At 38.1% G+C, this 12,699-nt stretch overlaps 4 protein-coding genes across 6 annotated transcripts; 2 read left to right on the top strand and 2 right to left on the bottom strand.

The window, feature by feature from the left end:
* The first annotated feature begins 1,092 nt into the window (after window positions 1-1,092).
* LOC106332135 (hybrid signal transduction protein dokA-like) lies at window positions 1,093-2,206 on the top strand. The gene has a single exon (XM_013770606.1). It carries the CDS (start codon window positions 1,238-1,240, stop codon window positions 2,114-2,116), a length of 879 nt encoding a protein of 292 aa, XP_013626060.1. The 5' UTR covers window positions 1,093-1,237; the 3' UTR covers window positions 2,117-2,206.
* Window positions 2,207-3,936: 1,730 nt separating this feature from the next.
* LOC106336020 (zinc metalloprotease ZmpB-like) lies at window positions 3,937-8,421 on the bottom strand. 2 transcript variants are annotated; one of them, XM_013774734.1, is made up of 13 exons: window positions 8,323-8,421; window positions 8,083-8,134; window positions 7,364-8,002; window positions 6,836-6,958; window positions 6,585-6,737; window positions 6,403-6,480; window positions 6,072-6,164; window positions 5,877-5,996; window positions 5,433-5,510; window positions 5,156-5,335; window positions 4,964-5,065; window positions 4,631-4,894; window positions 3,937-4,294 (listed from the first exon to the last, which is right to left on the bottom strand). In XM_013774734.1, exons 1-12 carry the CDS (start codon window positions 8,331-8,333, stop codon window positions 4,661-4,663), a joined length of 1,863 nt encoding a protein of 620 aa, XP_013630188.1. In that variant the 5' UTR covers window positions 8,334-8,421; the 3' UTR covers window positions 3,937-4,294; window positions 4,631-4,660. The 2 variants fall into 2 exon arrangements, with proteins under 2 accessions (XP_013630188.1, XP_013630187.1); XM_013774733.1 differs by lacking the exon at window positions 3,937-4,294 and having other exon boundaries at window positions 4,353-4,894.
* Window positions 8,422-8,588: 167 nt separating this feature from the next.
* Window positions 8,589-11,527, top strand: LOC106335122 (apoptotic chromatin condensation inducer in the nucleus-like). Of its 2 annotated transcripts, none has more exons than XM_013773553.1 (6): window positions 8,589-8,815; window positions 8,964-9,023; window positions 9,224-10,320; window positions 10,413-10,607; window positions 10,701-10,852; window positions 10,930-11,527. In XM_013773553.1, exons 3-6 carry the CDS (start codon window positions 9,231-9,233, stop codon window positions 11,329-11,331), a joined length of 1,839 nt encoding a protein of 612 aa, XP_013629007.1. In that variant the 5' UTR covers window positions 8,589-8,815; window positions 8,964-9,023; window positions 9,224-9,230; the 3' UTR covers window positions 11,332-11,527. The 2 variants fall into 2 exon arrangements, with proteins under 2 accessions (XP_013629007.1, XP_013629006.1); XM_013773552.1 differs by having other exon boundaries at window positions 9,224-10,326.
* An 85-nt stretch (window positions 11,528-11,612) lies between these two features.
* LOC106335123 lies at window positions 11,613-12,165 on the bottom strand. Its single transcript, XM_013773554.1, has one exon. The coding sequence runs from the start codon at window positions 12,069-12,071 to the stop codon at window positions 11,850-11,852; it is 222 nt and encodes a 73-aa protein (XP_013629008.1). The 5' UTR covers window positions 12,072-12,165; the 3' UTR covers window positions 11,613-11,849.
* Between the last annotated feature and the right edge of the window lie 534 nt (window positions 12,166-12,699).

Genomic DNA, 12,699 nt, shown 5'->3' with positions numbered 1-12,699 from the left:
TGAATTGGTATCAGAGCCTCAGGTTGGAGACTCGATCTAAGCTTAAGTTGTAGCTTAAGATCCTGGTGCTTGTGAACAAGAGATCGCGACGGCAAGATGGCTGACGTGACTAGGGCTCCACGCACGAAGGACTTTGGATCTACATCCATCCAATGTCCGATGTTGTCACCGACAAACTACATAGTTTGGTCGATGAGGATGAAGGTTCTACTACGTGTTCATGAAGTGTGGGACACAATCGAACCCGGTTCAGATGATCAAAAGAAGAACGATGTTGCGATAACCACATCAATACCAAAACAAATCATCTACGAGACAGAGATGAAAGGAGACTTTGCTTAAAGACCAAAGATGCATCAAAGCCTTACCATGTTATTTTTAGCTATATAATAATATTTATAAACAGTTATCTTTTCATACTAATATTGTACATATATAAAAATTAACGAGAGCTGAATTTGTTATCTTATACATTCTTAAAATTTTATTAGATATGTTATACTTTTATGGCACTCATGAATAACGAAGAAAGGTAAACAATTCTTAGGAAGATACGAAAGCAAAGTTAAATATCATCATATGATGTATTGACATATATCCTCCTAAAGTGGTTGAAAAACAAAACAACTCATTATACAAACCAAATATCTACCATCAAACCGAATTTGACTAAAGTGTATAAATTTAAATATAAGCCAAACCTTAGATACATGTACATAATATATAGAGTAGACAATAGTGGATGGTGGTAGTGGAACCACTTAATGCGATTTCACCTTCCCTGTTTTTCTCCCTTTCACACAAAAATCAAAATATAATAATTAAAAAAATCATGTCACACCAAATATCTTAGAGCTTCAACGGGAGTTATTCCCATTAGAGTTTTTAATATATGTGTTAAGTATATATTATATATGTATAAATAATTGTATAGTCTACAATTTTTGTGGAATTCATAGGTAAAGATTTTTAAAAGAAAGTTTTAAAAATCTTTAAGAACTTTTATTTATGGAGTTCCATATATATATATATATATATATATATATATATAATACATATATTAAGAATCCCAACGGAGAGAATCCCGTGGAGATGATCTTATTTACCGTAATACCATATCTCATAAATATCTCATAAACTCCTTATTCAAGTATCTATTCTCATCTAAACCACTTCTAAAGTTTTCTCTCATCAAAAACATACCCCAAAAGTTTTGTTTTCTTTGTTTGGTCAGAAGATGGAGTCCGGTAATAGTAGTAGCATGCAATCTTCAAGCGGCGGTGGAAGAGGAGGCGAAGAAGAGTATGATTCACGCGCCGTCGATCAATCCATCTCAGCCTTCGACCACCACGTGCCATCTCTACCTCCGCAGCAACAAAGCCACCTTAACCTCCTCCACTTCGACCACAACAACGACAACAACTCTCTAATACTACCAAACTACTTCAACAACAACACGTTCTTACCCGTAAACCAACAACCCGACCCGACATCTCAACCCGACCTCCGTGCCTTCTCCGCCACATCATCATTCCCTCCTCCTAACAACATAGGAGTAACCAAGAAAGCCAAGAAAAGATCACGAGCATCAAGAAGAGCACCAACGACGGTTCTAATGACGGAAACTTCGAACTTCCGGGCGATGGTTCAAGAGTTCACCGGAATCCCATCTCCGCCACTATTTAACAACTCCGTCGTGAACACCACGCGCCTCAACACTTTCCTCGGCCTGTCTTCTTCTTCATCACCAAACTCTTACAACAACAATCTCTTGTTACGACCTTTCGCTCAACAACTCCTCCCAACAACGTCTCCTCTCCTATCCGGATCACAGATTCATCAGCAATATCAAAACCCTAACAACGGTTTCGAGAATATTAATCTACAGTCTCTTCTTCAAGCTCAGATTTCAAACATTACTTCAAACCCTAGAAGCAATAATAACGATCAGTTTGGTCAAGCTATGTTGCAGAGTGCATCTACTATTCCTATGACGACAACGGCAGTGGCTAACGGGAACAATACAACCGGTGAAAATGGAGGTTACGGTGGTTCCGATCATGATCATAATAATGACAGTACGTGGTTATGTTCATCTTCAGACCAAAGAACATAATAGTATGTGTATATATATAGTCCGAAATCAAAGTTAGTCTGTTAACATGATTATTCAACAAATTAAATATAGCACATATATGATGTTGAAGTTACTCGTTCATGATTTCTATTTTTCGTATTAATTACACTTTTAGAATTAGTTTTTCGTTTGTTTGCTTGTGGGTAGGATATATTCTTTAACAAATCAACATATATGCCTTTATCTTAGTTTTTACCAAAAGTATATATTGGTGATTATTATTTTATCGTTGGATCTAATTTAAATCAATTTTTCTTTGTATATTCTTATAATATATAGCACCTTAATCATGTAAATGTGGTTTTGAATCCGTGCAAATATTTCTCTTGTTAATCATGGAGTAAATGGTGGCGAAAATTGTGGAATCTTCGACTGCCGCAGGATTCTGGAATGTAGTGCTGGGACCATAGTATATAATTATAATATTATAAATGTATAATTATAATTATATAGTATAAATTTTATATCGTGGTGATGATTTGAAATTTGATAATTTACTGTTCTCCCATGTGCTTAGTCTTTCTTGGTGTCTGCTCTAGCATCATTTACATTAAAGAGTCAAGTTCCCATTATGATATTTAACTCTGTTCTATATTTGCTTTTATTGACTTTTTTTACCACACCATTAGATTTGAAATTTGAAAAATTCCAAGAGAAGCATAATGCAAAAGGGAATATATGCAGATATCAAATGTCAAAAAATTTAAAAGTGATTTCCACGAAGTTCTTACTTAGTGGCCTCTTTCTTCCATCTCTCTAATTAAACTTTTTTTTTTTGCTAAATGTCTCTCTAATTAAACTTCTTCTCACTAAACTATTCGTCAGATTATTCATTATTCAGCTTATTAATTGTCAACTCTCTAGTCTATAGCAACACTTCAGAAATGTCAGTTTGTTTGTTAGGATTTTTCAACAATATCATAGCTACCGTATATCGTAGATAATAGTATTTCTTTCTTACTGATGGTAATACAATATACAACACTATTTATACACTGAAATTAAAGGCGATATTGATGTAAATTGAACTTAACGTCTAATTGAATATTTTTTAGTATATCCTATATACATAACTTTACAAAAAACCTTCTTTCATCACCAAGAGACTTGATGGTGGTAAAAAAAAAACCCATGAGATTTGATGAGAATATATTTTGCTTGTTCATGTACATAAAAGTTCAAATGATTTTGATTGTTCTGTCCACGGACCAGTTGCACTAATTTACATATAGACTGACCACACTATGCTTATATGCCTATTTAAAAGGAATATATGATGATGATTACCATTATTATGGTGGTGGTTATGGTGGGTCATGCTATGTAGCTATTGTTGCACTGATGGATTTTCTGCACTCATATAGACGGATCATGCCAATACTCGGTGTCACATAGTTCAGTGGTGTAAGCCACTGGTATGGCCATTATGTTACGATCCATATGATTCGATTCATGTTGTCTATATTCTGTGGGCCATTTGACCCCAATAGTTTAAAGTTGGTGAAGGGAAGTGAAAACATAAACATCAAATGGGATGGAAATCGAATTTGACCTCGTTACAAATCTACATCGATCACAAACAAAGCGTAAACCTAAGATTAATATATATCGATAGTTGGTTTTGAATTGAAAATTAGTACAACTACGTGAAAGATTTGATAATTACACAGTTTAAACTCTTATATCTATATGTTGTTACAGCACATTTTATCAAAGATGTACATACATTTATCCTTATACGTCCGATGATATGAAAAATGTTTAATACAGATGGTGCAGAGTTTTGGCAATGTTACACCTTGAATAAAAATATATGTTGCTTAATTCTTAGATTGCAGATGAGGCAGTTCATAATATTTTTAGCTTTTGATGTATCATCCTTTCAATGGTGCGTTTGGTCTAAAAACAATCATGTCAAAGGATATGACCAAACACCCAGCAATACAGAATGATATCGAAATTTAATTGGTTTAGTGGTCTAATCACTCAATAATTGTGATTATAGATGATGTTCATAATTGAAGTTTTGTTTATGGGTTTAATCACACCCTTCCTCACCATCATTCTTCTGTCTCAGTTCATCTTCCACGCAATGCGAGATGAAACTGACACATGAGCTTCTCGTGTGGTTGTTATTCGCTACGATTCTCTCTCTGTCTGCCAATGGTATAAAAAAAGAAAACTAAACTTGTTTCCACATCACCTCTATCAACAATGAAGGTAACAAAAACTTGAAATCATAATTCATGAGATTCTCTTATTTTGATTCACACTTCCTGAAACCAACTCTCTCTCGAGAAACTGTGATTTTAAACACCAAACCGGTGATTGAATCCCAAAAGAAACACTGTCTGATTAATCTTGCAGAGATAAACACAAGAAGAGAGTATTGTAACAACCATTGATTCTTCCTCTGACCAAAAAAGGGTTGGTACTACTTCCCGCAAAATCAAGGAAACCGAGGACTCTCGAGTATCGAATTAAAAAAGTTACCTTTTAATGGAAGATCTGAGAGGGGAATGATCAAGTGAGGCTGGCACAAGTTGCATAAGATCGGAGAATTGTAACAGCTTGTTCTGTAATTGCTCTGTTTCTTGCAAGTCTCACCCATTCACTGACTACTTCCTCAGCTTTACTTCCTTTAACGCCTTCTTCAAGTGCAGCTGCTGCCTCTGCTAGTTTTTCCTCGGCCAAGTAATTATCAACTTTTTTAATAACAGATTCAATGCCTCCATTAGCTTGGTCCACTTCCTTGAACTGTACGAAAGAAATTCAAGTAAGCAATAAAATTTCAGAGTTTGTTCCGGAAGTAGCATTACAGCATACCTTGAGCCAAGATGCTATATGTGCTAGTGAATGTGCTAAGATTCCTCCGCCACCAGGTGGAATGAGACTGAAGTGTCTAAGTGTTCCTTTCAAAGTATCAAACTGAAAATAATAAAGAGAAGTGAGTAATAAATAAGTTGAACTGCCTTATATATAACATCGGTTGTGATCTGTGAATAATAATAAGTGCACCTTCTGGTTTAGCTGCAGCGTTGTATCGGTTCCTTTGGATTTTGCTTCTTCTGGAAGAGATGATAAAACCAAGGCTAAGACTGAGTCCTCGTGAGTGCCTTCAAGGTAACTCTGAAGCATACTTATTTCTTTATGGATTGGTAGTCCTTTCGAGAGTGAATCTTCCAAAGCAAGTGCACCCTACAACAACCAGAATTTACTTATTAGTCATATATCAATTTACAAGATGCTATAGAAAAGCATAGTTACATGACGAAATAAAACATTCGTTTCTTACCAATGCAAGCTTGTGAACTGAATGACTTTTGCGAGCCTCTTCAGATCGCGCATAGAATGCCATATGCAATGCCTTTATCTACAAAAATTAGAAGAGAAGAAAAGAACATTCAGGAATTCTACTTGGTTAAAAAGAGATAGGTAACACAAATTCATATAATGTGGGCTACAGTTCATTAGAACAGAGATTTTGCGTTCAACATCTTTGCTAAATGCCCATCGCAGCATATGTATGCATTTCTCAGCCTTGATGGAATTCTTGGATAACGTATTTCAAGAACAATTCCTTCACTTTCTTTGACTTGATGAAATGTTTTCAACGTGCATCTGATTTCCTAAACTTCTTCCTAATTATGATTTCGAAACAGTATGTGCATATTCTATACTATGAGGTTGGAATCATTAGATACTAGGAAATGAAATACATTGTTGCGTCTTTACTTACGTTAAGATCTGCCTCTGCCATTTTCTCAATTTGTGCTGCCTTTTCTTTAACAATTGCCGCAGTCAACTCAGCTTTTGCCATTTCTTCGGCTTTACTCAAAGCCAACTGAGCTTCACTTTCCTGCAGTGAATAAAAGTTATCAGTTATGACTTTCCAAATCGACAGACTATTCTCAGCTTCCTGAAATGACCAAACCTTTTGTTCAATTTCTGTTTTGAGCTTGTCTTCCATTCTCTCTTGGATTGACTTGATAGCAGCGGCTGCTTTTGTTTTCTCTCTTTTTAGCTCCTGGATAAGTAACAGTGGCACGTAAATCGAAGTTGTGAGTTTTCTTTCTACCCAGAAACATGGGAAACCGAGATTAGATGGTTATTTACAAGAATCTAGTGAAAAATCGCATCAGATGCCATGTTTATACGAGAAGCAAATGTAAAACTTAACAACTTCATGTTAGTCTGATGCAGCAGTGCGAATGGGCATATGTCCTTGAAGTGAGTTAACCAAGCAGAGGTAAAGAGAGAAGCACCTTATCCAATATTGCCGCCTCCTCTATACGCATTAATTCACGTGCCCTAAGATCTCTCAACTCATTTTCGTACTTCTCCTGAGGACAGTCATACCAATTTTCAGTAAATAAAATCTCACAGATAACGCAAGGGCAGTACAGAAATTAAATCATAGTATGAGATATTTTCTCTTTCAAGCAACCTTCAAGGTTCGTAATTTTTCAGCAAAAACTTGGGCTTCCAAATGCGACTGTCTTTCTTCAGCTGCATGAATGGCATCCAGAAAATCAAGTACCAACTTTCCATCCTGAGTCATGTAGCCATCTTTAAGCCCCTCAGTTGAGTTAGGAAGAGCCTAAATCACGAAACAACGCGGTTAATAATATTTTCACACAGATTATCAATCAATACAAACCCCTGCAGGAGCAGAGAGAGGAAATTCAAGTTGGAAACCTCAGTTTCATTAGTTAGTTGCTCCCCAGCTGGTGAGGTTCCATTGCTTTCAGTACCATTACCGTCTAGATTGTATTCCTTAAGGAGAGAACCTGGCGTTTTTACTTCCCGCTCAATGCCATCCTGTAAGAGAAGGATTGATTAGAGATTAACATCAAACCTTCTTTGTTTATGCAGGAAAAAAAATATCAATTAGGAAAAACGTAACTTCCGCAAGAGGAGTCTTATCCTTCAATTAGGTACGTAATGTTAAGACTTTTACGGACAAATCATGTCTGTACTACAAGATTTGCTCGAACCTTTCATAGATTGTAAGAGATAAGTGATAATTGCGAGTCTAATAAAAATTCTATCGAGATAGATAGTTAGCCGGTCTTTCAAGAGGCTGAATATTCTCCTTATTGGATTCTAAGGGACAAAAAAATGTATGAAATGCATGAAAAAAAGGGAGCTCTGAGGCATTCATCTGCTGCATTTTAACCTATAATATATTTCTCTTTCAATTTCAACAAAAGGAAAATTTAGTACCTCAGATGCCTTTTCAGTGGCAGGATCCTTTGGTGCGGCAGATTCCACTTCACTTTCATTAAGAACCGAACCAGGCTGGGCACTAATAACAGTACTGTCCTCAGGTTTTGGTACAGCTTCCATCCTCACATTTTCTGCCTCTGAAATAATTTCTGGGGACGCATCAGACTTAGTTTTCGAGTCATCCGAAGAAAGAGGGAAGCTTTTCTCTGCTTTATCAACAACATTTTCTGGAGGTGTAGAAACATATGTGTAACGGTCAGGTGTTGGATCAGACTCGGGTAGCACTTCTATATCACTCTGCACCTCAGGTTGCGTTTCAGCTTTACCATCCACTGATGAGCCAATCCCAGCAGAATCTTCAACACCGGGAGATACACTCGAATGATGAGACTCCTCCAGTTTTACAGTGACAGCAGCATCAGACTTAACAGGCTCGCTTAATTTCTGCTTTTCATTCCCGAGATACTGATCCAAATAGCCAGTCTGATACGCTAACAGAAACGCACCAGCGATGGCAGCGCCTCCAATAACCACTTTCGAAGAACCACCTTTGGAGCCATCTGGTTTCCCTACAGGTTTAGCTCCAGGGACACCATTTTTACCAGAAGTAGAGGAGGCCTTTCTCAAATGAGATCTCTGAGGCAAGCCAACAAACACAATCAGAAACAAACGTATACTAAAAAACAAGAATCACCAGTACATGCATGCATACTCACCTGAGCTCCCAGATTCCTCGGGAACCTCTTTATCGACAGCTCGAGAACAGACCTAATCAAATGATCAATCACACATTAAGATTCACAATGAATCAAATCACAATAACCCTCAATTTTCGAGAGATCCTAAACCTACGCGAATTTGATTTTGCTACAACAAGAGAATCGGTACAGCACTGAGGTATCTCCATCGGAAAACTCAAATCGATTATACGATTTTATAGGGTTGAGGAAACATACTTCCGCAGCATTCTGGCGTTTGCTCTCCTCGTCAAGAACCCAAACGGAGACGACTTGGGAGAGCTTTCCGGTGACTAAATTATTCTCTCCTTTTGGCATTAAAACCGACGCCGTATGAAGCGATATGAAGCGCGTTTCGGCGTTAAAACGACAACGTTTAGGTGATACGACGCCGTATGAAGCACTTGACTATCAAGGGTACTTTCGACATTTCAATAGGAATTTAATAGTATTTATTGTACAACCCCTTCACTTCTAGTCCTCGATTTTTTTTCCCCGTTATCAAAAAACAGCCGACGAACAAGAACCCTAGAAATTCATCCTTCGCCTCCTCCTCTTCCAAATTTCCCAAATTTTGATTCCTTATCCAGAAAGTAAAGACGGGATAGAAGATTCCCAATGTACGCTTTATCTGTTCGTCTCGTTTAGAATCACTCACACTCCTCTCTCTCTCTCTCTCTCCGTTTCGTATCGTCTAGATTTCGTTTCTCAGGTTTGTCTTCTTTCTCTGGGTTTGATTAAAAGAAAGTTGAATTCTTTTCGCCTGATTTGAGCTGGAAGAGTGAAAATTTGTAATCTTCCGTGGTGGGTTTTGATCATTGGCTTCTCTAATCGTTCTTCTCCTTCTTTTACAAATTTAGGGTTCTACACAGTTCCAAGCGTTCGTTCACGCATATCAACAAGTCTCAGGCCAATTCAATGTAAGTCATATCAAAAAGTTTATCTCTTTCCTATCGGGTTCGTTGAAAAATTGTCGATTTTTGTTTCGTTGCATTGCTATTCATCTGATTTGTTTTTGTTGGCTAATTTGGATTAAGAGAGGAGCTTTCATTCCCCTACTTTATATATCTATAGCTTCTTGGATTTTATATTGATTTTTTTTTTTTGTCTTGTCTCATAGACTGAAGATGTCGTCATCACCTTTTCCAATCTTGGACAACCGCCCAATTGACAAGTGGAAGGTTACGGAGCTGAAGGAAGAGCTTAAGAGACGGAGACTCACTACACAAGGCTTGAAGGTTGATTTGGTTAGGCGTCTTGATGACGCCCTTCGTGCTGAGCAACAAGAGTCTCAGAGCCTCAATACTGCTGCTACTGTGGCAGCGAATCAACAGGCTGAGATTACTAATGCAACTGGAGGTAACGTTACACCAGATCAGATGCAAACCACTCCTGTTGCTCTAGCTGAAGCGGCATTCAGCATTGACACCACTCTATCTGCAGCTGAGACAACTCCAGAACCAACTGTGGTTAAGTCAACAACTGAAGCATCGGCTGCGATTGGGACAACGCCACCTCCGGTGGTTTCTAAACCAGAGGTTAACGCTGGTGGCCTTGATGATGTTAGAGAAGTAGCTGGTCTTGATAGTTCAGTGGTTGATGATGCGAAGCTACAAGAGCCTGAGTTTGCAGATGTGAAAGATGGAGTGGGATCTGGTGTGACTGCAACTGATGCACTAGTTGCTGATGAGGCGTCTAATAAGGCCCAACCTACAGATTCGGAGCTTGAAAAAGCTGCTACGGACAACCAGGTATCTGTTGTTACAGGGTATGAGGTAAAATCTGATTGTATTTCTACTGATTCTGTGCCAACTAATGAAAAAATGGATAACGAAATTGCTGCTGATGATGTCAAATTAGAACAAAATGTTAGTAAGTCCCAAGAGCCATCAACAGTCATTGGTGAATCGCATCCAATGGATGTCGAGAAGGTTTCTGTTGGAGGTGGAGTTGTCAGTGATGCTGCTAATGCAGCAGATATGACCAAAGGAAATAATAATAATATCGATGCAGGCGACTCAGAGAAGTTGAATTTAGATAGAAGTTCTGGTGATGAATCTATGGAGGATGAGCCTGAGTCCAAGCAAACCGAATCAGTTACATCTCATGAAGTGGTGGATAAGTCTGAGAAAAACGATATTGTGGATGCTGGGAAAGTGGAAACCCCTGAAAACAAAAGCCATCCACTTGTGGTATCTGACAAGAGAAAGCTTCCTGGTAATGGTACGGCTTCTCATTTCTCATTGTTCCATCTTTTGTGTGTTATGGCTAGATATGATGGAATCTTTTTGCTTTTTACCTCATTGTAGATCAAGAAGCTGTTGGAAACAATGAGCCTGTGAAAAGGCAACGCAGATGGAACTCTGGGAGTGTTAAAGTTCCTGAAGAACAGGCCACTAATAGCGTGGCGGCACCCACTACAACACCGAGGTCAACTGGTCTGAAGCGTGACTTCTCCCGTTCTGACTCTTCGGTTAGTGAGGATGGACCCAAGGAACGTGTGGGTATGTAAACCTTCATCCCTCTATATGGCTATATGTATGTTTCCATCTCTTGTTCGTTTTTTTATAATATATGTGCTCAATATTTGTTGGCAGTTCCTCCATCGTCGAAGGAGCCTACGGATTCCCTGAGGATTGATCGTTTCCTTAGGCCGTTCACACTGAAAGCTGTTCAAGAGCTTCTGGGCAAAACTGGAAACGTCACTAGTTTCTGGATGGACAGCATTAAGACCCACTGCTATGTATCTGTAAGACCGCTTCTTCAATCTTTTCGGTTTACGAAAATAATGTCTTGTAACTGATTGTTGTCGTGGTGTGAATGCAGTATTCTTCAGTTGAAGAAGCGGCAGCAACAAGAGAAGCAGTGTATAACCTCCAGTGGCCTACCAACGGAGGCCGCCTTCTGACAGCTGAATTTGTTGGATCAGAAGAAGTGAAGGCGAAACTGGAACCTCCTCCTCCTCCTCAGGCTAAGCCTCAGCCACAGGCTCAGGCTCCTTCTCGCCCACCAGCAACTACTTTGCCACCACCACCGCCTTTGGCAAAAGCACCTCCAGTCATTGAACGTCTTCCTCCGCCACCTCCTCTAATTGCTGAGGAACAAGAGGCTCCCATAGTCACACTGGATGATCTTTTCAAGAAGACAAAAGCTATCCCCAGGATATATTACTTGCCCTTGTCAGATGACCAAGTTGCAGCTAAACTTGCGGCTAATAACAACAAGTGATCTTGGTTGCTTCTTGTTGTGATTTCATGTCATTGTTTTCGTAGCAGGCTTCTTAGGGAATTTAGCTCTCAGTGCGGACAAAAGTTGAGGACTTGGTTTGGCTATTATCTAGTGTTAGAAAGCAGGAGAAGACTTTATGTTTTTTTTACTTGACTTTTGCTTGGAACTTATTGTGCTGGACCCTCTTTGCTCTCCATCTCCTTTTTTTTTTTTTCTTCTATGGAGCTTTGAACTATTGTTGGTTCAATAAATAAGTACTGAAAAGCCAATACTATCAATCGTCAAGTAAAATTCTCTCGTCATAAATTTTAGTTGGACTACAGATCCATTAACATATACATCTTTGCATACAACAACCTTTTAACACTCAGACAAGTAACTCACATATGACCTTATATAAACAGACCAAGATATGTTTTAGACCCATCCCAATATACACATATACACACATATATAAACATGTTACATACAAAGACAAGTTACATGGAGATATGTCTGAATCAGTCCTCTTCCTTACTTTAGATTTTACTCTTGTGATTTGGTCTCTCTTCGTGTTCACTGTAAGATGAGCGGGAAGGGTAGATTCTGTTAGACTTCCTTCCTGTGTCCAAAGAGGTTTCACCGACAGCGAGACTTTGGGCTTCATCTGCTCTCTCCTTTTCTCTCTTGATCTTCTTCTTCTCCTTGAGCTGCTTCTGCATAAGATATAATGGTGCGTAACTTGCTCCTATGGATGACATTTTCTCTTTTAGTGTTTGTTAAAGAAATGAAGAATGTTGTAAGAATGCTATGTAGTTTGAGAGTTTTCAAGTGAATGCTGAGTTTCGTTGAAGAGTGCCTATTTATAGAAGGTTTATAAGACTTCGTTACCCCTTATTTTATATAGATAGTTAGTTTTCATTAAAACTAATTAACTAGAAGGAATTGTCATCTAATATGTGGCTTTCGCTTTAAGGGCGGCTCTTATCTTAGTGACATAAGTTAAAAGTTATGGTCCATTATATTCATCTTCGCCATATATAAATATCACTAATTTTTGCATTCTTCCCTAAGTAATCTGAAATAATTAATCGAGCAAAACTATATAAATTAGTATATTGTTCAGATTAGTGAGTTTCCATCTTATAACCGATTAATAAGTTATAAATATTTCTACATTACATCCAAAATTATTACCGTTGTGAAATTTTATAATCAGGTAACCATATGCTTCCAAGATATACTGATCTCCAAATATAATAATATATCAGTTTTAGGAAAATACTATCAACATATGAATAGCGTAGCCACTACAAAAAAACAGCGACATACTGAGGGAAAAAATCGTCGGTATGTCGTCGGAATAACGTTATTCCGACGACATACCGA

Source organism: Brassica oleracea, chromosome C3 (genome assembly GCF_000695525.1).
Source record: "Brassica oleracea var. oleracea cultivar TO1000 chromosome C3, BOL, whole genome shotgun sequence".
Taxonomy (NCBI): domain Eukaryota; kingdom Viridiplantae; phylum Streptophyta; class Magnoliopsida; order Brassicales; family Brassicaceae; genus Brassica; species Brassica oleracea.
This window is presented reverse-complemented; position numbering and strand designations above follow the sequence as displayed.